The sequence below is a fragment of the Enoplosus armatus genome, chromosome 2 (assembly GCF_043641665.1).
Source record: "Enoplosus armatus isolate fEnoArm2 chromosome 2, fEnoArm2.hap1, whole genome shotgun sequence".
Lineage (NCBI taxonomy): Eukaryota > Metazoa > Chordata > Actinopteri > Centrarchiformes > Enoplosidae > Enoplosus > Enoplosus armatus.
This window is the reverse complement of record NC_092181.1, coordinates 18130834-18156112: the sequence shown is the minus strand read 5'-3', so window position 1 is coordinate 18156112 and position 25279 is coordinate 18130834. Positions and strand designations below refer to the sequence as shown.

The following is a 25279-nucleotide window of genomic DNA, read 5'->3' as shown; positions in this document are numbered from 1 at the left end:
CTTTTCGGCTTATTTATGCACTTTCCAACCTTTTTTTCTAACGTGACAAGAAAGTCGATAAAAATGGTCCTTTTGTTTTGAGCGCTCTGAGCACACACACACACACACACACACACACACACACACTCTCTCTCGCCCCTGCTCTCCTCCGGCAGCCTATGTCTGCGCGTCTTCTCGCATCTTTGCATTATTTTCCCCCCACGTATCGCTTCGCAGTAATGTGCCGTTACACGGTCGCAGGCTGGTAGCATCTTGGGAGCTCTTTCTCAACAGGAACCCGGTAGGTGATGCTCACTCTCCCTCTCCCCCCTCTCTCTCTCTCTCTCTCTCCCCGTGTCCGTCCATATTTTGCCGTCCACTTGCATGCGTTTTACCCCCCTTTTTTTTTCCTCCTGTCCCGATTTGTGTCTGTGTGGCTGCCAAGTGAGCCCGGCAATGTCCGATTAATTTTTATAGGATTTTATTTGCACTATTGCACCGCACTGCCCTCTTCGGATTATCTATGCATGACCTTTGATCTGAACGTCTACCACAGAGCAGACTGAGTGTAATTAATGGCACCGCGGTGCAGCAGCGGCACAATGGTTCGTCATCGGACGTGGCTTTTTTTTTTACTTTTCTTTCTTCAATCTCCTTCTCGCACTCTCCACCTTTCTCTCTCCCTCTCTCTCCCTCTCTCCCTCTCTCTCTCTCCCTCCTCTCTCCGTGTCTCTCTCCAGCTGCAAGTATTGAACATTTCTGTCTCTCTAAACTTTGTTTACAGGCTGAAAATCAATGTCCGTGACTTGATTGCCTTTGGGCTGCGTATTTCGCTCCAGGGGTGAATTGATTAAGTAATAATGACCCTGAGGAGGGCTGATGATTAAGCCAAGGAGGTTTTGTTTACTGGTGGCTGCGGGTTGTTTTGGATGCCACATCGACGCTGAACCTCCAGATCTGGATTTGGATGGCGGATAGGACTCCTGGTTTCACATTTGTGCCATCAAAATAATAACAATAGTTTAAAAGAAACCACCTTGGATATTTTAGTGTATTGAGACTGTCAGACTTCATGTTAAAAATAGCCTGTAGGCACTGGGACAATGCTGAGATTGTATTGTGGGAATCATTTGGTACTTTAGGTTAAGGCAAATATTTACCTGCTCGGACATGTTTAGAAGGGGGATGCACTTCAGTATTCAGAGGACTTTAACAATGCCACCCAGCAGATCTCTCCAGTCTCATGTGTGCACATTTATGATTCTTTTTTTTTTTTTTTCTCGAGACAGCTGCTGGGTAGCACCATGGAAGTGATTTGAAATGCTTTAGTGTTCCAGCAATGGATCAGCTTTGGCAATTAAGAGAGAAAGCCCAGAAAAAGGTAATGGAAGTAGGGGGAGATGTGTCTAATGGGCTTTTATCTGTGGAAACCAAATCCAGACAGACTGGTGGAGAGAGAGAAAGGAAATGGAGCACCCCCCACACACACACACGCACACCTATACACACTCTTGGACCCACACACACACACACACACACACACACATCCCATCTTGAGGCAGCTGACACTGTAGTTGGTCTGGTTCATGATCTGGATGTAAATCCACCGGTGGCTATCTGTGCTGTTATTGAGTAAATGTAATAGAGCTGGCCATGAATGAATACCAGGTGGTCTTAAGAGGCTGGACAGAGTGGTGTTTACATGGATGGGCCACCTCTACTATTTGGATAAGATGGGAAAAAAAGGAAAATATTTAACTATGTTCCTCCTGGCACCCAAAGCAGATTATTTTTAAGAGCTTATATTGCAGGCCTAAGGTAAAAATCTTTGTGTTTGTAGCTACTGCCGTCATAATCCAAATTCTGGTGAGGCTCTCCTCTAACTTTTTCAAAATAGTGATATTTTGGATTGAATATTAAATTTCTGTGTTTTGATGAAATGTACCCATGTGTATTAAAATGTATTTATTCATTCTGTGAAGTAGCTGATTGGACTTTCTTCAAAATGTGCAAGAATATTTTGACAAGACATCTAAACAACGTTGAAAGTGTGGCACTTTTTTTGAAGCATGCTAATTCTTTTCCCCATTATAATAATGACATGTTGGTCTGTCACAGCGATCACGTTATTGTCACCAAATGAAGATCACTTCTGACTATTTGTGATAGTTCCATTATAAAACGCAGAGCGTAAACAATGTGCCAGAAGATCCTTCAAATGTTCAGCTGTTATCTTCAGAGAGAAGTTGAAGCAGAGAAATGAAATCTGATTAGAATGAAAACATTTGCCTCTTTTATGTGTAACTGTTGTTTCTTTTTGTTTGTTTTGTTTTTTTTGCTTTTAGCTCTGGAGAAGATAAACCAGGATGGTAACACACTGTTCGTAACCAGCTTCAGTTCGACAAAGGCCACTGTGACCTCACTCTATTCTCCTAAGCATTAACAACCATTCCTCAGCCATGTCTAACATAAACAATGCGCTTTGCATTGAAAATGGACAGAACGCAGACGTTTCTCTCTTACAAAAGGATACTCTTCAGGATGGTGGATTAAGCCAGCTTTTGGATTATAACGCAGAAATGGAAAGGTACAGGTCTTTTGCAAACTTTTATAAAACCAATGGGGCATTTCCACAGACTGCTAAGATTGCCCGCATCACAACGCCCATTTTTCCCAGTGCTAGAATTGGCATGTCCCCTTGGAACTGCGATAACGCCATGCTCTGGGGAAGGAAATCAGCGGCAATAAACCCTAATAGGACCAGCATGCATAGAAATGACTCCCAGAGGCCGGGGAAGCCTGGCGTGCCGCCAGAGACGCTGCAAATGGCAAATAATAATTTCCTCTCTACCTTATCCCCCGAACACTGCAGACCTTTAGCAGGAGAATGCATGAACAAGCTGAAATGCGGCGCTGCTGAAGCAGAGATAATGAATCTCCCAGAACGCGTTGGAACTTTTTCCGCTATCCCGGCTTTAGGGGGCATCTCATTACCTCCCGGGGTCATCGTCATGACAGCCCTTCACTCCCCCGCAGCCTCAGCAGCCGTTACAGACAGTGCGTTTCAAATTGCCAATCTGGCAGACTGCCCACAGAATAATTCCTCGGTATCCAGTGGAAACCCAGCGAAGAAGAAAAGGAAAAGGTGTGGGGTCTGTGCACCCTGCAGGCGGCTAATCAACTGTGGTGTCTGCAGCAGTTGTCGGAACCGCAAAACGGGCCACCAGATCTGCAAATTTAGGAAATGCGAGGAGCTGAAGAAGAAGCCAGGCTCATCGCTGGAGGTGAGAACCGGGGCTCTGCTTCCCCTTCTTTTGTTATTATCCCCTTGCACTCCAAAGCATTAACCTTTTCATCCAGTCACGTTCTAAGCCCTTGAAAATTGTTTCCATGCCCACCCATGCCTGAACATCCCCCCGGCTTCTCAAATCTGCCTACCCGCCTAGCCTAATTGGCAGTAATTAGGGGTGTTTGTGTGGAGCGCAAGCTGAGCTTGGCTCAGACACCCCTAATTGCTGCCAGTCAGGCTGGGGCTGGAACGCATCCGAACAACCCCGAGCTTGGCTCAGCTCCAAGCAGGGCTGGGAAATGGTTTTCAGCAGAGAGCCATCCCTCTCTGCACCCGGTCATTTTAACCAATTATGGAAACCGTCTCTGGATGGGGAGAATCAATATCCCACAAAGCCTCAGCCTCCGACCACCAAGAGATGGTGAGAGTGATGGCAGGGCTGCTGATGGTGTTTCTCAAAACAACCCCCTAAGTTTTGTGTAGGGAGGGGAGTGAAGCACCCAGACTGATCCTGTATGACTTGATTGTGCATATACAGTAGGGTTGAGATGAAATCACTTTATATTACATTTGTGTCATTATGGCCAATTATGGATCAATCTGGGGCACGGTACATATGGAGAGGGGTGCAGAGAAGACCTTGTCACTTAGGAAAGAGAAAAACATATTAAGCCGTGGCTTAATTGACAAGTAGCACGAGGCTTCACTGGGACACAATCAGAGGGCAGTGTTGTTTTTAAAGGTGCATTTTAATTGATTTATTTCGTCGCTGACATTTGGTTAAGTTGCAAATACGGTTCTCTTTACCCTGACAGTTTGAACTTGCTTACTGACTTAACATGAGCCTGTATGGATGAGTCACCAACAAATGCAACCTGAGGGCCAGATGATTTGCTCATTAATTAAGTAATTACACAGAGAGGAAAAAGAGGTTAATTATAAAATATTACATAATCTACTCATGGAAAAACACCATGTATGGATTCCTTTGTTCATTATGAATTTGTGGCATCAGTTTGTCTGATTCTTGTTTGAATCCGTGATTGATTTTCCTTTTAATTTTCAGTTCATTCAGATGTGTTTTTCTTATGTTTTATAATCTAAATATCACATTTGTCTGCTCCTTTTCAGTGATGAGGACATTGTGGGAGGATTCAAAGTAGATTGAGATAGAACCTGAATGTTGAAACTTGTTCTTGACCAAGTGGTGTTGATGACTTCAGTGTGACATAACGTATTATTATTTATTCATATGATTCTCATCATTTATGTCTCATGTAACCTACAGCCTAGTGTAAGCTTTTCTTCTTTGCGGCTAACACAGAAATCAAGAGACTGTATTGGGTTTGTCTTTTACCTCTTTAACCCCAAACAGCGGGTCAGTCATTGTAAACACACGTGCAACTGTTCAAACCTACAGAGCTTTTATTTTAATGATAAGATCCCAAAGTTTCCAAAAGTTTACAATTGAATACAAACCTTTTACAAATGAAATGAATTGGAAAAAAACAATGTTTTCCTAGAAACAAGTGAAAAATCTGCCAGTGCAGTAACTGTTCCCACTACAAATCAACTTGTTTCAAGAATTTTCCAGAAATTCTTTACTGTATCTTGAAACAAAGAATCAGAAGAACAAATCAGTGCATTAGAAACAAGTATAATGAATCTTCATTTTAGAAAGTACCTGAAACAAGGTGATTTACATGGGGAGGGGGGGGGGGTATATTTCACTTGCTTTAAGAAAATTAGACTCTTAGGACTCAAATTAAAGACGAAGATTACTTGATAGAAAGAGATTATTTCCATTTGGTGCAGCCATAAAAACCATAGTGTCATGGGTTTGAATATTTCATCAGTATCTTGTATGGTAGCTTAAAACTGAGTTTTGGAACAAGCTGATACAGAATTTAAATGAGACTTTTCATACAGTGTAGAAAACTCAGGCGCTTCTTACAGGGGAAATTATGGGGAAACTACAGTGTAAGAGTTTAAATAAAGGGGTCGCTGATGGGTGTTATGGGTTATAGGTTGGACGTGTAAAACACAAAAGTCAAAAGCAATCGGAAGCTCATTTCTTGTGGACTCCATACATCATGTACTAACAGGTGTCCCAAACAGGTGTCCAGGAAGCTGGCCTCACATTCATAATGCATGGGTAGACGCACTTTTGGAAAACATCCATTTGCAAAGACGGTTAGAATTACCAAGGGCGTGAAAACCCCCCAAACAAATCCACACTTGCTTTTAAAAGCTCCTTCGCTGAGTTCAGTAATTCATATTATGGACTTCACCGACAGTAATTGTTATTTTTGAAGCTGCATCTGTAATTACAGCACCTTCTGCTGCGGAAATGGGTTTGAGTTTAAAGGCGTCTTGGAGATGTGAAGTCGCGCTCTAGCTTCAACAAACTTTTATATCTGCTTTAACAGGGAGTGCTTTCTTTTCACCTTGCTGATGGTGCTAATGGCCGCTCACAGTTCACCGGGATTTGATCGAGAAGTGTGATGAATCAGACGCTGAAGTGAGTTTAGAGGGAGAATTTACAGCCCGTGCGTGCAAATTCCCATGTGAGCGGTAACACGTATGCACGCTCTTTATCTCACTCTTTCTCTCTCTCACACACACACACAAAGATGTACGCAAACACACTTGCATCCACACTCATACCACATGCTCTCAAACAAACAAACATGAGCCGAGTGTACCTTTTGCCTTGGAAGAGACGATAAGCTACTGGCAGCCAGTTAGATTTGGCTGTCAGTGTTTTCCACATGGGAATCACCCTGAACTAATTATATCTTAAGCAGCGGTGGAAAATGCAAATCAGAATTTTACTCACACCCCTGAAATCGGAGAGCCAATTTAATCTAATACCCCCTTTAATTTAGCGCGCTAATGCAAGGCCCTAGAGAATTGCCCTGTGTCACTGCTGTGCTGTTCTGCAGCAGATTCGGCTCCCCCTCTCTCTCTGTGTCTCTGTGCTGTTCTCAGGCTCCAGGATGGATTAGTCTGGCAAAGGAATCTCATCTAACCTAACATTTCCCGAGCAGTTACCTTTGCGTAGCTTGAGCTCCTATGGCTCAAAGGTCCTTCATTAACTTTCAAATGCAATAATACTCGTATATGGGCAAGCTGTGTCTTCACCTCTGTTTACCTCACCTGTTTACCTCAACTTTACTTTTATTTCTGCAGAGAGACTCATGAAAAGGGCCTTAGCGTTCTCCTTGCCAGCTTGTGTTGCTCAACAGATTGATTAACATTGTGGCACTAAAACTGACATGGTGCGAGGGCATCCATATGTCCATTTTCTAAGGTGGCGCTTCTCAATCTTTCTGGCTTAAAATGCATCTAGTTCTGAGTCCTCATTGCAGGTTAAGGCCTTGGTGTGGACATGATTTGTGAGCAGTTCACCTAAAACAGTGATTTTCCTTCTCAGATTGTTTCATTTGGAGTCTGAAGCGGTGAAAGTATTTCACAAGCAAGAAGCGAAAATGACAGAATAGCCAGAGAAAATGAACATAATTGCGTGTTAATTATCTTGTGACCCTTCAGATTTACCTTGGGACCCTTGCGTTGGGAATCATTGTTCTGAGGTACTTGGTATTCAGCATCCAACAAGTGACTCGATGGTAACATCCTGCTTTAAGATAAGAATCCAATAATCTTTAAAATCTTGCCGCTGGTTAAAAATGGCTTTTGAGGTCTTTTCAACGTTTTTGGCAAGTTTTTATTTCAATTGAATTCAACTTATTGGGGAAATTCTATGAAGAGTTTTAAGCGTGACCTATTTACGTCTCACAACTGGTATAACTTTTCAAATATTCTTTGAGGTTGGACTTTATAATAAACTTTTATTGAGAAATCTTTAATATACACAGTTCCTACAGTTTATAATTTAACAGCATCACAGTGAATGTGGTTTTGTTGTTAATGGTGTAGATTTGAAACATGAGTGACAGCTCCAGTGTTAATGTTAAACAATAGTACAGCTAACAGTATCGGCTTTATAAATTCATAAAAGACCTCTCAGAAGTAAAAATATTTGTTGAAAGTCATATAAGTTAGTGTCTATTTTTCACTATGTTGTGCAGTCAGACATTTCATTAAACCCATCCAACAAAAACATCAGTTTTCTGTTGCAAAAGTCTGACCAGTGTAGTGTAATTTTACAGGAAGCTGCACTTTCAATCTAACATCCAGCTAGACTTTTAAAACATTTACAACATGTGGATTTGAGTTGTACTCTCATTTAAGTTGTTCAAGGTTTTGCTTGTGAGTGACGAATGCAGACTTTACATCAGGAGTCTAAAACAACATCCTCCTTAACGATACATTTTTTTAGAAGTATAACATCCTCATAATTATTGGATTTCAAGGGCCAGCTCACTGGATAGTTGACTATATTGACATTGATATTTGACTTAAACAGCACTTCTGTTTTTAACGTTTATAATACTGCAAAGACAAAGCAAAATTCTATGAAAGAACAACATCCTAACAGGCTCCTATTTGATTAGTAGCATAAGACGGTGTAGAAAAAGCAGGGAAAGGGCAAAACAAAAATCCAATTGAGCAGATTCCTCCTTTCAATTAACACATGTCAAAGGCCAGCATCAAGTCATGAGCAGGAAAGCAGCATCCTAGAGTAAGCGGATGTTCTTTCTCTCCCTCTCTCCTTCTGTTCTTTGTGCAGTGTTGATATGACTACATGAAATGGGTGAGATGAAAAGGTGGCATGGCTGCCTAGAAACCTTTTGCTATTGTGATAAAAGACAAGGCCCAAAATGGTAGGAAGCAGTTCCTTGAGGAAAATAGCTCGGATTCAGCCCCTTAATGAGAGCACGGGAGCCAAATAAGCAACGGCAGCCAGGTCTAATTTGTTTTAGGTGTGCTCAGAATAGATAAGGACAAATCTGTGGCCTTCACCCCCTCCCCCCAACCTTTGCCTCCCTGGAGATAACACTGAGTGCTGCCAGCCAATCTCCGTGGGCAAAGCAGAGGGGGTAAAGAAATAAAAAAAAAGAAAAAAAAAAAAAGAGAAAACGCAGAAGGAAAAGCCTGAGGGACAGACGGCCTTTAGATCTGCAGATCTCTAACTTACTGGATTTATTCAAGCTTTAAAACTGCAGATTAATTTGGTCGCAGAGGTCTGGGGGAGTGTGAAAAAAAAAAGAAAAATGAGGCCGTACGCTGGCGCGCATCTCAACCTAAAGGGCAACCTTAAGCTCCTGTCAAGACAATAGGATTTTGCCATCTGAACCACGATGCCGACCGCTTAATTATACACATCTTCCCTGCAAGCTACCCTCAGCTACTTAAGAGCATGGGCCCCCTTATTCATTGTCATGCCCTTTTTCCCCTAGATTGGTCGTGCTGTGTGGATTTTCTGTCAGCTTCCATTTGCACAGAGTAGCTGTCCTCCTTAGGCCTTTTGCTGTGCTCGGAAAGGCACAACCGCACGGCACTGTTAAAGAATTCATCGTTTTTGCCACTGCAACCAATTAAGGCCAAAGCGTAATCGGAGGCGTCTGGACGATGCCCTTACATTACGTGGTCTGTCGCCTCCTCTGCCCCCGTTTGATTCAACATCCCTGGTTCAGTGGTGAAAGAGAACTCATTGCCATTGTCTTTATTATAGCGCGAGGAAAGACGAAGAGAGAGAGAGAGAGAGACAGGGATGGGGGTAGAAAGCAGCCCAGTGGAGGGTGGACAGCGTGAAAGAGCAGGTGCGGGAGGACGTTAATGTGTGGCACTTTAAATTTTAAACAGATGAGAATAAATTATTGATGCTGACTCTGGCTGAGAAGTTAAAAGGTATCTCGTCATTACTGAGAGCCTGCATGAAAAAGTGTGAGAGAAAAAGTCTTCAGCAAATGCATCATGGGATTGCAATGAGCGCACTGCATGGCAGCAAGGTGTTTTTTGTTCTCCATAAAAATGATGTGATCTTGACTTGTTTTGATTTCTGCACTTATTCTATGATTTTATGCCACTGCACATACTTTTTACAAAGCTTTTTCCCTTAAAGAAATATTGCCCTAATTGAGTTGAGTGCAACGAGGCCAGTGGCAAATGAGTGATTGATTGAACTGATGTAGCATTAAGAGCCCGATTAGAAACGTTCTTGAACATGGTATTCCCCATTATAAAATCAGCTATTACCAAATTCCTCCAACAGGCATTTTGCTGTTTCCTTTTTGGCTATATCACACACGTTATTAGGCATTAGCTATACTAAAACATCAGCCTTAAAAACAGTAAACTATAGAGGAAACTATCAGGTAAATAATGCATGATCCTAATGTTGGTTAATTTACATCCCAGGCCAGTATGATGCTCTTCAGTACAGACAATATGACGGTCACATGCCAATTTCTTTCTGTTTGTGGTAAGTTTCTCTCATTTGTGGACTAAGAATAGGAATAGTTCCAACACATTGGCTACCTGGTAATATTAAAATTTTTTGTCACATGACAAAATATTGTTGGCTGACACTTTTTTATGAGATCTAAGCAAAGGAATGTTGAAATATTTTCTAATGCTGGCCCTGCATGAGAGGATAATTGGGCAGTTTTCAGTCCGATTCGCCCCTCCCGACAATTGCTGGGTTGTTACCGAGTCGAGGCTCGTCTGAACAGATTATCTGCCCAAATTATCCCGTAGTGTTAGGGGTTTTCATCTCAACATAATCTTAATGTTTTTAATTTCAAATCCTAAATATCAAACATGTTACGATATTTACAACGACGGAATATAGAGCAGAAACCCGCAATAGCCAATGAGAGCGAGCGAAAAATGTAATGATCACAAGTTTCACTCTCCCCTCCACCTGTGTACAAATAACAATAACATTAGCTTGTAGCAGTAGCTTGCACTAACCCTGTTTGAGACTAACAATAAAACTTTATTTCCAACTCACCTCCAGCTCACACTGCAAAATGTATAAGCCATGCTGATTCCGTCTTCTTAGCCATGACTTCAGTGTAAAACATAGCACACACAAGTGCAATCAGCTCTAGCCGTATTGGTAAGTTGGTTGAAAGGTTGGTTCAACCCACTGTTTTAGGGACCAGTCTAATGATTTTAGACCATCGATCTATTATCTAGTGATGGATGTGTTGAAGTTGAGTCAGCCTTGGTGCCAGTTTGCTCCAGTGGTCAACCACAGTACTGCATTAAAAAAGAAAAACTGCGCCTAAAAATGATTTTCCCTATAGACCTCCAATATATATGACACATCTCTAAGACTGTTTACAGTAAAACAGCATAGATAGGCTATTTGTGTGTGACGTCATCTAAGCATAAAGCCGTTGGCATGAAAAGTGCTGGGAAAGAGATGCTAATATGCATGTGTAGTTTGCTGCATGACGCAGTAGCATGGGCAAAGTCAGGTAGTTGTATCATTTTCATTCTGGCTGTTAATGCATTAATCCACATTCTGTAATCAACCCAAGATCCAGATGGTCTGCTCTGTACATGATGATTTGTATTTCCTTGTACACCTTTGCTTCACTTCCCGTCTCTCTGTCTGTCTGTCTGTCTTATGCTCTCACTCAAACATTGGTGTCTTTGACACACTACTAAATTACAGTTCTTCTATAGATTTCTAACATTTTTCCTCAAGTCAAACCTCAAATTTCCTCTCAGTGCTCATAACACTTGCTTCCAGCTACGGGTCTGGTTGACTGGATGCTTCTTGTTGACTAAGATGATGATATTACCCTGGTGCTAGGGGTTCACTGACTGTAGACCAACACATTTAAGAATCCAGAACTTCACAAAATCAGTTCTTCAGCAATTTCTTGAAATATTTTCATTTAATCTAAAATGACCTATTTTTGTTTTTACTCATTTCTTTCTGACCTGCACGCCAACCCAACAAAATGTCTTTCTTTTATAACCCAACCTGCGAGGACTGTGGGCAAACCTTACTACTTCTAGAAATGGAAGAGTTTTAACTTCTCTTTGAACTCTTTAGCCAATTATTTACAATTCTTATATATTTTCCATCATCAACATGTTTGCAGAAACTGGTTTGAAATAGGAAATCCATCACCTTTGCTGAAGTGACCTATCAGTCCATGATAATGCAGTTATAAACAGGGACTCTAGTTTAACGTCTTCCTTGTATGTACAAGTGCCCACAGAAATCTCTGCTAGCCAAAGTTTGAGGATTGCTGTTTAAATTGCAAAGTTACTTGATACAGGTTACAATATTGAGCTGGAAAAGAAGAAAGAAAACTGTATCCAATCTTTGGTAACCTCATTGCATTTAGCAAAATAAATGAAATGTAATATACAGGGCCACAGGATTGCAGTTCTGCAGATGCACTAATGAGTTTATATCTGTAGGTTAAAAGGAAGTAAATGGCAGACGGCTTTGTGCCATTCATGCAATAAAACTGATGTGAAAGGGAATTTGTGAGTGACAACTGGTGATGGGAGAATTCGGTCAACGTGGTTTAAGCGTCTCAGTTTCTGCAAGTCAAATCCTCGCATGCTGCCACCTCCTCTATTGTGGCTCTGCTTGCAGACTATGAATATTTCATGGCAAGCATCTGACACCCTGCCCAGAAAGATATTTCAAGGATTTTTTCTAATAGAAACCCTGGGGTTAGAGGGTGTCACAGTGGCGTGAAGTCAGTCTGTGGCCCCCAGGCAAAGGATAGGATTTATGATGCACCGGTTGATGACATCAGGTGGATATTTTCATTCCTGAGCAGAGGGCCCCCTTTGTCCTCCGCGACTGATAAACCATTGAGCTGTTCGCAGTTTGTTGTCGCTCCTCAAAAGATCTGTTTTGTCTGTGGCGTTCTGTTGAGTAGAGAAATGATTTCAATCTGCTCAGGGTGCAAGCTGTGTTTTGACAAACTGTGACCGGTTTCTCCGTCTGATCAGTGTGGAGCTGGAATGACTAAGCAGGGGGGAGTCTGCTTGGATTAGCTCTGTCTTAAATGCTGCCTTTAGCATATTACATTGCCCACTGGCTTTCTCCTAACGATATCTCTCTTGTTTTCATCTTTGTCAAGTTTCACCTTCCAGTTTAACTAAAGCCTACTTATGTAATTCCTCGTTTTAGGTTGCTTCAGGTGGAATATTAGTCTTATGACTCTAACGAGATGACTTTAATCCATGTCTTTCTTCTTAGGGAGGGAGCTTTTATACACATGCCTAGAGAGCTGACTTTACAGTGTTATTGTATGTGTACAGTATCTCAGCTAAATTCAATTAAACCAAATGAAGAGTTCCTGCACAGCCTTGGATTTTCCAGTACAGTATATAAATGCAATAGTACAGTGGTTTCCAACCTTTTTGGCATGTGATCCCTTAAAATGGAATTCCGTTTCTCCAAAGATAAACATGAAGGTTCTCTGTGAGCCTACGTTATGGGTACAGTCTGCAGACCCTAACCCTAACCCTATCAAGCAAGTTGATTCAACTCCTGCTGGGAGTAAACCGTCTACACACAAGTATACAAGAAAAAGCCACACCAATGTACCCGGAGAAGCATAATTTCAGTTTTAAAACAAAGCAATATCTACTTGTGACCCTTTTCACCGCTTGTATGTGTCCAGTTTAACCAAAAAGTGATGTTTTTTGCTTTATTTGAATGAAGTCCTGAATCAGTAAAAGTACCAGTATTTCAAAAGAGAAAGATAAGATTGGAGGAAAGAGTCTGAAAAAATAAACATAATTTTATGTAGCATAAATACGTGTTTACTGCTTTCCAGATTTATCTTGTGATGTAAAATGGGAGTAGCTGCTGGTTCCAGGAGTATCTTCCCCATTTGAAATTTTTCTTTCAAAGATATCCCTAATGTTACTTAACAAATGAAAATGGGAGTCTTCTGGAGAATTTAGCATTCCTTAAAGTTTGTGTTTCCAAGGTCCTGAAGAAGTTGAAGTATCTAGTAATTTGCGAGGAAAAAAAGCCAAGATTAGAGGAAAGTCTGAAAAAATAAGCAATAAACTTGAATTATTTCAGCTTTGTTTCTGAGAAATCATGTCCTGCCGTTGCTATGGAGAAGTAGCCAGTCAGAGGCATGTCTCAGAGCTGTAGCGAAATCAAAACGCTTCGTCCTTGCGGTTGTTAGCAAAGCATAGAAGCGTAGTTGCCAAATTCATCCAAAATTTACCCAGAATCTGAAACTGAATTCCTTAAAACTGTCTTCTCAACAGCGTCACCTTTAGCTTCCCCTGTGCCGCCAGTAGTGCACATAATAGGACTTTAAGCTCTGTGATTGGATGTTTCTATCCAAAATACACCTTGAGAGTCATAGTTTACTTCTCATCTTACACTTTCATGCACACAGGCTTGTAACTTCCACTTTTTTTTTTATCAAAGAACCAGATATTTCCTCTCTTTATTCAGGGAAGTTTCACCAGGAGCCCAGCTCTCTTTTGCAGGAAAAAACACCCACACAATTACGCACATTCACACATGGCAGCTGACCAGTACAACTGCTGGGATTGAGGTGGCCTTTCTCAAAGGCACATCAGTGACGGTAAAGAGGGAGAAATTAGAGTTTCAGGTCCATCCAACTGTGAGTCACCTGACGTTGTCTATAGAAAGAAATTGTGGGAATTTTACTTTGGAAACAAGGGGTTCCCAAAATCCTCCCACTGGTAAACTCCACTGTGGTGTTTCCAATCCCGCATTAGTATCCAGTTCTTAAACCTTTAATGACTTTTTAAAATAATGCTATCTTCTCTCATATTGTGTCAATACCAGCATCTTTAGCTTATACAGTCTGTATATTAAGTAGCGTAGAGGTAGAAGCAGCACAATATAGAGCAAAGGCACTTGACAGGTGCAAATTGGCTGTACGTATTCAAAATCGTATGTACTGAACTGAAATTTTTGTTACTCCCTGAATTTGATGCACAGATTGATTTGACTCAAGTCTCCATTACGTGAGTGCAATTAAAGATTCAACTTCAGCTGTGTGTATTTTCTAATCCTAACCTAAATATTATGTTGATTTACAGTAAATATGCAGAGCTCTGCAGATAGACCTTCTGAGTTTAAGGGCTCCCACACAGATGCTGAGAAATCTGCTCAAAACAAGAAGGCCTGCTCCTACTTTGCATTTCAATTTAACATTTCAGAGAACTGGCAGCATGTTGCCTCGCTTAGCCCTCGCTTCGTTACACCCACATGGCTTCTCGCCGTGCTTGCTGACGTCTTCCACTGTTCAAAGGGCTGCAACTTGGCGGAGAAATTGGGGATTTCCATACCAGATCCCTCAGGTATCTCCACGCTCAAAACGCGTGTCCTGCTCATCTTCCCCCTCCTCCCCCGCTGCCATCCTACAACGCCTGCCCTCCTCTCCCGCTCACACTGCTCTGATTTCCCCGTCTCGGTGCTCAATTGACCTCGGCGCTGCATTTCTTTGTTTTGTTTTCCTGAAACCTCAGCAGCACCTGAAAGCTTCTCCGCTGTCTCCCACATAGGGCTTGCTCCCAGAGGAGAGTTTGCTTTGTAGCAGCCCTGTGTAAAATTGCTTTACTTGGACAAGGATACTTAGGTGAAGCTAATTGAAATGGAGTCTGGCACTGTTGTACTTAGTAGCAGGTAGGTGATCCCGGCTACAGACGGCAGCCTCTGACCCAGGGGTGCTGCCTCGGTTTCTTCCTACGAGGGTCGGCTCAGCCTCCGTCTGTGTGGGCAGGGATTTTCCATGCATGATGAATTGAAGAGGCATGGCGTCTGAGTGCTGTTTCAGCAGCAGAAAGTCACTCCCTTTTTATCCTAGACATCTCTCACACAGTATGGGTGCATTGGATTTTATTCTGCGTTAGAGGGTGAGATAGTTCTGACTAGTTACTGAGTTAGTGCTTTTATTAAAGCATACCAGACAATGTGAAAACAGGAAATATGCGTCTTTAAGGCCTTGATGAATTACTGGATAAAAAAAAAAAAGTATAAGCATTAGTTATTCATATAAGCTATTTTTAGGGTTAGGGTTGCGTGTAAATATTCAACCCCTTTCTAAATACATTTTGGAGGAAAACATGATTGCTGCCTGAATTATGCTCAATTGCCATGTTATTTTTTTCCAATCCAGGAAATATGACGTCCTTGGTACAGGAGTTGTAGGAGTTGTCAGGATGGATGGATGTATATTCAAGTCCCCCTTTTTATCATTTATAAGCAGTGTATAAACATGTAATAAATGGTTTATAACACACAATACAAAAGTGTTTATTAATGTATTATTGTACTGTACTGTGAGCACCCATTTTTTTGACAGTTCTCAGATAAAGCTGGTTGATACGCCCCAATCTGTGATGTCACTGGCTCAGCAGGTGTTTTGCTGTCCAGCTGATGGAAAACATCTGCTGTGACATCACTGATTGGGGTGTGTCCAGAGGAGAGCAGCAGATTGCAGTTGAGCAGCCTTCCGCCGTATGTGATTCAGTGGATTTACCCTTTTCAAACAGTTTCCATCAACATGTACTGATTTCCTCATATAGTGGCATATTGCAGTGCTGCCCCAGTTATACTGGACCCATTCCATTTCACTGTCCACTCAATGGCTCCCTGACGGTTGAAAAAGTGTATTTTTTGAATCCACTGAGGCTTCGCCTGTCTCTCTGACTACAAACCCACTCCTATGGAGGGCTAGTAAAATATACGTCCTACAGGAATACTGCACCGTAATTACATTCTCCCATTAGCATACGGAGGCTTGGAGTCACACTGCACTCAGCCTCCAGCAGCACTTTGCCATATGGTCCGTCTGCGCTTCTCAGGCGATATTTGGCAAGACTCAAGCAGAAGGTCAAATATCAAGTCAGAGGACTGTGCCAGAATTGCATCTATGCTAATTGCTCTCTCTCTCTCTCTCTCTCTCTCTCTCTCTCTCTCTCTGCTCCCTCATCCATCTCATGCTCCTCGCTCGCTCTCTCTCTCTTTCCTCCCTCTTGTCCTCTCCCACTGAAGTAAGTAATCTGCTTTAGGATGTTTCTGAGATGGAGATGGATTTGGTTTTCCTTCGCTGCCCCTCAGCCTAATCTCCCCCCTGTGACCACCCCGTCTCTCCTAGGCACGGCTCTTAAGCACACCATCATACACGCCCCCCGACACCCACTTCATTCATGCCCAGTCAGCAAAAAAAATCCCAAAATCCTCATTACTCACAAACATCCGCAATACACTTAGCTTGATTTGCTCGAATGGATGCCTGGTGCAAGGCTGGACCTTGAATTAAAAGATTGTAGCTGTACTTCAGTATACGAATGCTATCACGAGACCCGTGTACTTGGATTCTTTTTCCCTGTGCATTAGTGTCGTGAGCATATTCAAGTTGTCTGAATAAATATGCTATTTAAAGGAAAAATAGGGGGAAAGAAATAGCTTATGGTGTTCCACTTCATTTATTAATATCTCAAACCTAAAGTCCTCAAATGTGCTGATGATCTGTGTTTAATATGAGATGAAAAATTGCTGGTAAATGTTGACAGTATTCTGAAAACTCTGTCAGCTTTGTGTATTACAGGCCACAGAGAGTTTGATCTCACATTGGATCACCAACCCTTGTTTTTTTATTGAAAATCATCCTAAAGTGGATGATATTCTCACACTGGAAATTAACAACTCTGATACATTGGAGGCACCTGTGAAACAGGAATGGTATGTAATGAGATGATGAATGTCACAGGTGATGTGACATTAGTGTACTTACCCACCTTTCGTTCTGCTGACTGCTGCTCAGTTACCTCACATGTCTGTGGTGAAGAATATTTGGGGGGAAAAAATTGAGCACATTTGTTTCAGCATTTTAAGAAAAGGCCTTCAGTGTTATTTAATATAAGGCTGATGATATATCCAAATACTAAAGAGAACTACAGTCACAATACATTCCAAGTATCTTTCTTTTGCTTTATAATGTTAATGTCATATTCACTCTGAAGTTATAGTTTGAGGAAACTGTGAAACAGTAAACCTTTAATTGGCTGCGGGATAGCGTTTAATTAAAAACATTGTTGCCTATGAGCATGACACTTTGTAGAATCAGTACAAAGATCAGTTAAGAAAATGTATTTGTTTTGTGTTGCATGGACATAAAACAGTGTTGTTTCACCAAACATCCCCCAAGAGACGTATTTTAGTTCCAACAGCTGTCAAATAAATGTAGTGGAGTAAAAAAATAGAATATTTCCTTCTAGTAGTGTAGACTTATAAACTACCATAAACTGGAAATACAAAGTACCACTGCCTAAAGTGTGTACTTAAGTGCAGTACTTTAGTAAATGTAAATCAATGTAAACGTGCCAGGGTTACCTCAGTAGCTTACTTGCAAACCAACACAAGCAAAATCGGACAAATTGTGTAAAAAACAAGTTAGAGTCTCAAGATTTAAGATGGTTTTTATTCATTGGAGTACAGTGTGTGTGTAACTGTGCTTTGTCATATCATTGTACTGTACCTTTAAAATGATCTGGCTGATAACAATTAATCGCTTGCATTAATTGTATCAATCATTTTTTGGCCATAAACAACTAAACCTCAAAGCAGAAAGATGATTTCATCACAGTAAATGTTTATTCCAGTATAGTCAGCCTATGTATTTATTGTGCAGGTGATATTCAAGGTTTAAGCTTTTGTGCAGAGTCTGTTTGCGTTACGCTGTTGTGATGCAGGACTGGGGGCGATGGCGTGTGGATGACTAGATGAGTGGTCTGTCCGTGATAGCGGCCTTGGAGAGGTACCTTTTATAAACGGCATTGGGTGGCTAGAATATTGGCTACAAGCTTCAAGATGAGATTTCAACCCCCACCCAACAATGCCGGCAACAGAGCAGGTGATGGATTGCTATACCTTCCAGGTTTGAGCTTGGCAACGCCCCAATATTCCTGCAGAATAAAGTGACAGGCAATATATAACACATCAGTTAAGGCTGACTGCACCGCTGAAACTTTTCCCCCCCTCCTCATCCTTAGACCTGGAGATTGGCCCTGAATGTTTGGCTGGCTCCCAAAGTCCTCATGCTCTTTCCCTGCTCCTCTTTCCTCGTCTCTTCCTAATTTTGCCTGCCATCCCACCGGTTTGCCCACGAAAATGATCAAAGTAATTTCCCTGCGTGTTGTCATTTAATATTGAAATGATCACAGACTTAACTTTTCCGACTGTAGTTCTGAGGTGTCGGATTTATTCGGGACTTGCAAGGTGTAAGGCGTTCGTGGCGAAAAAGAAAACTGGCTGACCTGGGTTTTGCACACAGATTTCCCTCGCAGCTGTGATGCTGTGTGAAAAGTGTTTGTAATTATGTTTTTTTTTTTTTTAAAGTCAGCGTCCAGACAGCTGAAGCAGTATCAGCCGCACTTTGCGTGTCAAGACAGAGGAGGTGACAGTGGTGTTTATTTATATATATTTTGTTTGCAGCCCGTCAGAGCTGCATCCAAGGGATTGTGGTTATGAAAAGTGGCCTGGTTCCAGGTCTGTAAGTTAATAAATTATGGGTATTGTCAGGGTAATGTATGGGCCATGTGTTATAATGAGCATTCTGAAACACATCAGCACCCACAGACTACTATTCAACCTGCCCAGTGCCGCTGTCTCTCCCTTCCCTTCCTCTCTCCCCCCTATATCTGTCTCTGCCCTCTTTCTATCCGTTCCATCTCTACTCTGATTTTTTTTCTGCCACTAAACGTTTTTTTTTTCCCAGGATATTTTCTCATCTCTAACACATTTCTATTTTTTTTAAATCTCAGAGTATGAGTAGATTCTTGAGAATTCGTAGACAGAAAAAGAGAGAAGGGGGGAGACGAAGGCGAGTTTGTAGTTGGCAGGAAAAAAAAATCCACCCGTAATTATGGTGAATTAAAAGTTTGATGATGTTGTGCATGCCTGTGTGTGTGTGCCTTGAGTGTGTGTGTGTGTGTGTGTGTGTTGGTGGGAGGGAGGGGAGGGGGGCTGTGTGACAAGGCTGGCTGGGAGCATAGAGCTGAGGGTTAGTGCCAGACATGTCTCAAGAGAAACCGGGGCACATTTGCAATCACCCCGAGTTCAAAAGGGTAATTTATTCACAGTCTGTGGTTAAAGTAGGGCTGCTCAGAATGCCAGTGGGATTGTGCTGGGAAGCAGAGTAGTAGAGACACATTATTTTCATTTTTTCTCTCCCCTTCTTGTTTTTTTTTTTTCTCTCTCCCTCTCTTGCTTTTTCCCGTCATCGTCCTCTTCATCGGCTGTTGTTTCTGCCAGCCCTGTGTGGCGTCTTTTAACACACGCCGGCGAGCATATTTCACTTTTACACTCATCCGCATTGACGTCCCGGTGCTGATTGAATTTTGAGGCGCTGCAGCGTCTGCCATTATCATCCTCATCGTCTTGAGTGGTTTATCTCTGGCCCCAGCTCAGTGTGACGCCAAGGCTGCAGGGGAGAGGAGGGGCAGGGGTGTGCTGCGGGTTGAGGACTGTTCATGTGTTTTTATTATTTTTGTGGAAAAGATAGGGAGGATTGGCCTTAACCTGGATGTTCAAGATTTTGGTTGGAGGTTTCTGGTGTGTGTGTGTGTGTGTGTGCATTCATGTGCTCCTGCAGATGTTAGAGCCGCCTTTGCAGAAGCTGCTTCAGTCTGGTCGGTTTGATTATGATTCAACATCCCGTTCTAGCCGTCTTTCTACCACCTCGTCTCAATCAGCCGTCGACGTGGCTGCAGCATTAACTGCACCTGCCAGGTTCAGTTAGGATCACAGAGTGTCATGGCTGCCCAGAGACCTCACACTGCCTCGCCAGAATCCGCAGAGAATTATTCCACCACATGTCAGTTTTACTGTGTCGTTATCACCGAAAGCCACCGGCAGACACTTAGAATACACTGCCTACTGTGGTGGTGTGGTGGGGTTAATTTGAGGTCTGGAGAAATCTCTTCCTCCTCCTTAAGTCAGTTCAATACTCGGCCGTGTGTATTCATTGCCAGAGCGGGAAATTGTCTTTCCCTCTGTGTGTCGTTGTAGCCAGGTTGTTATGTATGCTCTGCTGCAGAGGCAGCAGTGTTGACGTGAGGCTGAGCTGCTGCCACAGCGTCTTGATTTGAGGTGAAACCTTAGTGTTGCTCCCGTGTCCCTGGTGTAACACTATCAGTCCTTTCCTTCTCCCCACCTTTCTTTCTTCTGTTTTTCCTCCTGCCTTTATCCCTCTCTCCCTCTCCCTCCCTGTTGTTTCTGTATTCTTGTGTCTCTTCTCCATCCCTCTCCCTGGCGGTTGATGGACTGATTTTGAAGGCGCATGCTGGTGGGGGAGCAGACAACGTGGAGCTGTGCTAATTGAGCCTTCTTTGTGCCTGGTCACTGCAGTGTGCCGAGGCGAGGAGGCCCGGGAGTGAATCCAAGCAGCACTCAAGAGCCCCAATGGATCGATAACGCGGGAACTTAACAAAACAGAGACATGCCGAGTGCCCAGATCAGGGTCATTATTGTCTCTGGCGAGCCGCACTTCCACCGGGGACTGATCAATGTGAGAATATGGATCAAGATAAACATTCTCACCTCCCCTTTCTCTCCTCTTTGCCTTAGCTCTTAGAGCATCACGTAGAACGAGAGAGCAGAGCTTAAGGCTGAAAGTGTCCCCGTGGATATGCGCGCCATATGCAATGTGGACGTGCATACAGCGTCCACAACATTTGAAGTATACACGCTTGTTGTGCTGTCTTCTCTGTGCCTTATTAGGAAGACTTGTCATAGTGCTCTGACAGACATGTTGACGTTTGATAGGAAGTTCTTGAAGATCATTGTTCTCTTTTTTTTAAGGAATGTGTATGTTGAGATTTCATAGCCTCGATTTATATGTAAATGTGGAACGTGTTCAACAGCAGATTGGTCTTCCAGGCTTTGTGTCTTTAGCTCAATTTTTGAGACAAAGTCCTGCAATGAATCCTCCCTTCGTTGTGATGGTCAGTTTTTGTTGAAACTGTTTTAGAGTGGTTTGGTCACTTTTGAGGTTGCAGTTTGAGGTGCTGTTGAAATGTACTGTGTTATATTGACCAGTGTTTCTATTATTTTGTCCACCCCATTTGTATCAATGAGGATAGGCTAAATAACAGAAACCATCTGTCTGTATAATGAAATACAGTTCAACAGCAACATCCTCCAAAATGATCATACAGCCTACACTTCTCTAAAACTGACGGGAGGATACATTGCAGGACTGTTGTATTAGTCCGCATTAGTTTTAGCAAGGTGTACCTAACAAACATGTAACTGAGTGTGATTTCATTGAACTTAGAGGTCTAATAATACTTTGCATGTGCAATCTTCACATTATATTGTTGTTCAGCATTTGCATGATTCCGTGGTTGTCTCTCCACAAGAAAAATATGGGGGAAAAAACAACAACCAAGTGGTCAGTTTGCCAAAGAAAGCCATGCCGACATCATCCATGTGTAGCCCTGGGGCCTGTTTCTGTGGTTTTTACTCTGGGGACTTGGAGGGAAAAATGATTGAAGACACTACATTCAAATTATTCAATAAAAACAGCATTTCCTAAATGTTTTTTGGAGCTTCAGGTGATTAGAAAATTCCCAGTGTAACTATGGTCAAGTCTGGCTGGGCGCCTTTGTTTCATGCCTCTCACCCATTCTTTCTGTTTTCTCTACTATCAAATATCTTTAAAAGCAGAAGTGACATTAATAATGGCTTCAATAATATATTTATTAAAGCCTAATTGCTTCCAAAAGTGATAAAAACACAATTAATGGAGCTACAGTGACATAACAAGGGGGCAGGCGTCAGCCCATTGCACTTAAGCAAAAAAGAAAACATCAGATCTGCGAGGGCATCTTGACCCTTCAAAACATGATGGTGTTTCATTTCATCCATGACTTTAAATTGGTGATGATGGACTCCTGCTGTTCTGAGTCCCTCCATTATTTACTTGGAAGTATAATAATAATTGCTTAATGTGGTGTGAAAAATGGTAAATGGTTGCTACACACAGGAAGGAATGTATGCGATGATGAGCACCTGTCTACTGTTGACCTTTACAGACTTAGTTTAGGTTTTCTCTCTAGAGAGATTAGGAACAATGTCCTAAACTTGTATCATGATGCATCCTCTATTGTTTTATACCTAATGACAGAACACTTACGTGATTGGATGATTTGTTGCTGTTGGAGTATATACTGAATCAGTTTAATACATACAGGTGCTGATAGCCTTATCAGATGAGGAGTTTGCAGAAACATTTATTAATTTCAGGTTTCTCCTAATTCATTGTTATTGGGGTTGTTTGTTTGGTCGATACGTACTAAGTTGTGTAAAAAGAAGTTATGTCAGTGGTCTGTTATGTAAAGCCTGAATCAGGCACCAATGATTTATCTTTGGGCATATTTGCCTTTATTGGATAGTGACAGTGAAGAATGACAGGAAATGTGGGAGGGCGGGGGTGGGGGGGGGGCATGCATCAAAGGGCACAGGGCGAAATCGAACCCGAGCATATGTAGTATGCTGTACGGGGCGCTCCTCTCCACAGACTTTTGACTATAAATTAATTTTGTAAATATTGATCCATGTTGAGATCCATGATGGTCTGGGAAATCTGAAACTGGTGAAGTGCTCTTTGTGAATTGGGTTGGTATACAACTGTCTACATTTTCACAAAGTGAACTCAACTCAAATGTAAAACAAAATCTAACTGTAAGTGTCACAGCTAGAACATACTGCTGCACATACATTGTACAGCATGTACCATACATATATAGAGAGTATATATATATTAGAGCTGAGGGATATGGCAGTATTTTATATTAATATTTTTTATTTCAATATAACACAATTACAATATCGCAAGTGTGTGTAAAATAGTCAAACTGTGTTCATCTCTTATTTAGCTGCAACCTTTTATTTTATTATTTTCATTATGGACTATGGACTTGTTTGCTCTATAAAGTGTCAGAAAATAAAGAAAAATTCCCATCACAAGTTCACAGTGCCCAAGGTGACGTCCTCAAAGTGCTTGCTCTTTACCCGAAGATATTCAGTTTTCTGTGTAAGACCACAAAAAGCAGGAAATCTTCGCATTTGAGCGACTGGGACCAGTGGATTTGTGGAATTTTTTGCTTTTGAAAAATGACTTAAGACGTTAATCAATCATCAAAATTCAAAATTCAAATGAATTTTCTGCCAATCAACGAATTGATTCATCGACCATTTGTTTTTTATCTACTGTTTATGCATTCAATTAGACAGAACTCTTCACACACGTAAAACAAAAAACGTAATAACTCATTGTGTTTATTTTTCTAATTACAAATGTTTGGAATTGTTAATTCGGACAACAGAACGTGATCATATATGAATCCACTAAAAGTCGATATGTGTTAGTAATAAATTATTGTCCAGCATTACTGTACAGTGTAAATAATGTTTACATGTGGCCCATAAACTGTATAAGCCTGAGTGTAGGAGTCTGTGTGGTGCTAAAGCACTCATCAGCATGCCTTTAAGGAGCCACAGATGACACTTGGTATTAAAATGTCAAATTGCCCTCCACTCAGACTAAAGTGATTTTAGTTGTGATTATGCACTATTTCCCCCCTGTCAACAGCAAAAAAAAAAAATCAAAAAATGTGCTAATTGGTCATGGGGATTGGTGGGAGACTTCAGTATTTTATGTCTTTGACTTCCAAATGAGTTTCGGAAAGGAGAGGCTGTCACTCTGGCATAGAGGTTTTGGGGAGGAGGAGGAGGGGCGGCTGCTGGCGCGGGCTCAAATTGAAATGATGCACTGTTCCCCCTCACTGCGGCTACGGCTCACAGTAATTAAATGCCTCATTGTTGCTTCTTGGGAATTTGTATTGAATATTTCATCCAGCGTAATGATTATTTGGGTGTGGGTGGGACGTGGATGTAATCACCTTGGCTGGCTCTTTGATGAAATACTTGGTTTGGTGGTTGTTCTTTATGGCCGTTTTAAGTGCCCTTCTGGGTTTTTACTTCGCTTAATGTCCATGCTATTTCAAACTGCTGTTATCCAGTACTCATCCTAATATTATTGATTATTGGCTCACAAATTTGTCTGTGATTTCTGGATATATGTATACTTTTCTGGAATTTGAAAGAGAATACATGACAATGGCACGACCTCGAAACCTGCAAATTAAAATGTGTCCCTCACATTTTGTCTCCCACAGAGGACGCCGGTCAACAACGGCGAAGCTTTTCGGTGGTTCTTTTAGAGAGGGGAGCCATGGCCGCCCCATCCAGCAGCAGGAGGGCAGGTGGGACTCTTGACTCTCTGCCAGGAGCACTTGACGGGTTCACAGAACTCAACGTGCCCGATACATTTGTGAAGGACGCGAGAAGAAAAGTGGACTGACAAAAAGATAAATGAAAACATAATGGTGTTGTTTTAACTCTGTAATTTCCTTTTCTGTGTAATTATTGTACCTTTTGACAGTATCATAATGTATATTTTTGGTGTCTATGAATGTGTTTTCAGTGTTGTGGCTGTAGGTTTACAGCCAATCCTATGTAAAGGACTCAAACAGACAATCATACAATCATACTGAATCCGTCAAACAGAAGAGGCCACAAGGATTGATGATATAACAAACACAACACACTTTACTCTGGAGCAATAATCTATTCTGTTGATTATTCCTCAACCTTTCATTTCTGTTGACTCTTGAATTATTTTATCAAACTGAATCATCTTCTGGTTTTGTCTTCTATTTCATCGGAAAACCATTTCTTTTAAAAACACCACGCTAATGTTAAGTCTGACGCCGGCAGTGTGACGTTAAGAACGATGACGTGAAGGATGGCAGCAGGGCTTCTGTGGCGCACTTGTTGACGTGTTTCCTCATTCGAGTGGACTCACTGCAGTACAGGGCACATTGTCTTGTGTGGTGAGTTGCACTTCTTTAAAATCAAATTGGGCGTCATTTGATTGTGAAAGCACCAGAGGGTTATGCGTCAGAAGGCTGTCTGGAGGTCATATCCTCGAAGATGATTGAAGTACATTTTTTAACAAAACCTTCGAAGGTCATCAAACCTTTTTTTTTTTC

At 41.8% G+C, this 25279-nt stretch overlaps 1 protein-coding gene across 1 annotated transcript; it reads left to right on the top strand.

Annotated features, from left to right (window-relative positions):
• Positions 1 to 2438: 2438 nt before the first annotated feature.
• Positions 2439 to 24588, top strand: cxxc4 (CXXC finger 4). Its single transcript, XM_070912642.1, has 2 exons — positions 2439 to 3263; positions 24406 to 24588. Exons 1-2 carry the CDS (start codon positions 2439 to 2441, stop codon positions 24586 to 24588), a joined length of 1008 nt encoding a protein of 335 aa, XP_070768743.1.
• The last annotated feature ends 691 nt before the right edge of the window (positions 24589 to 25279 follow it).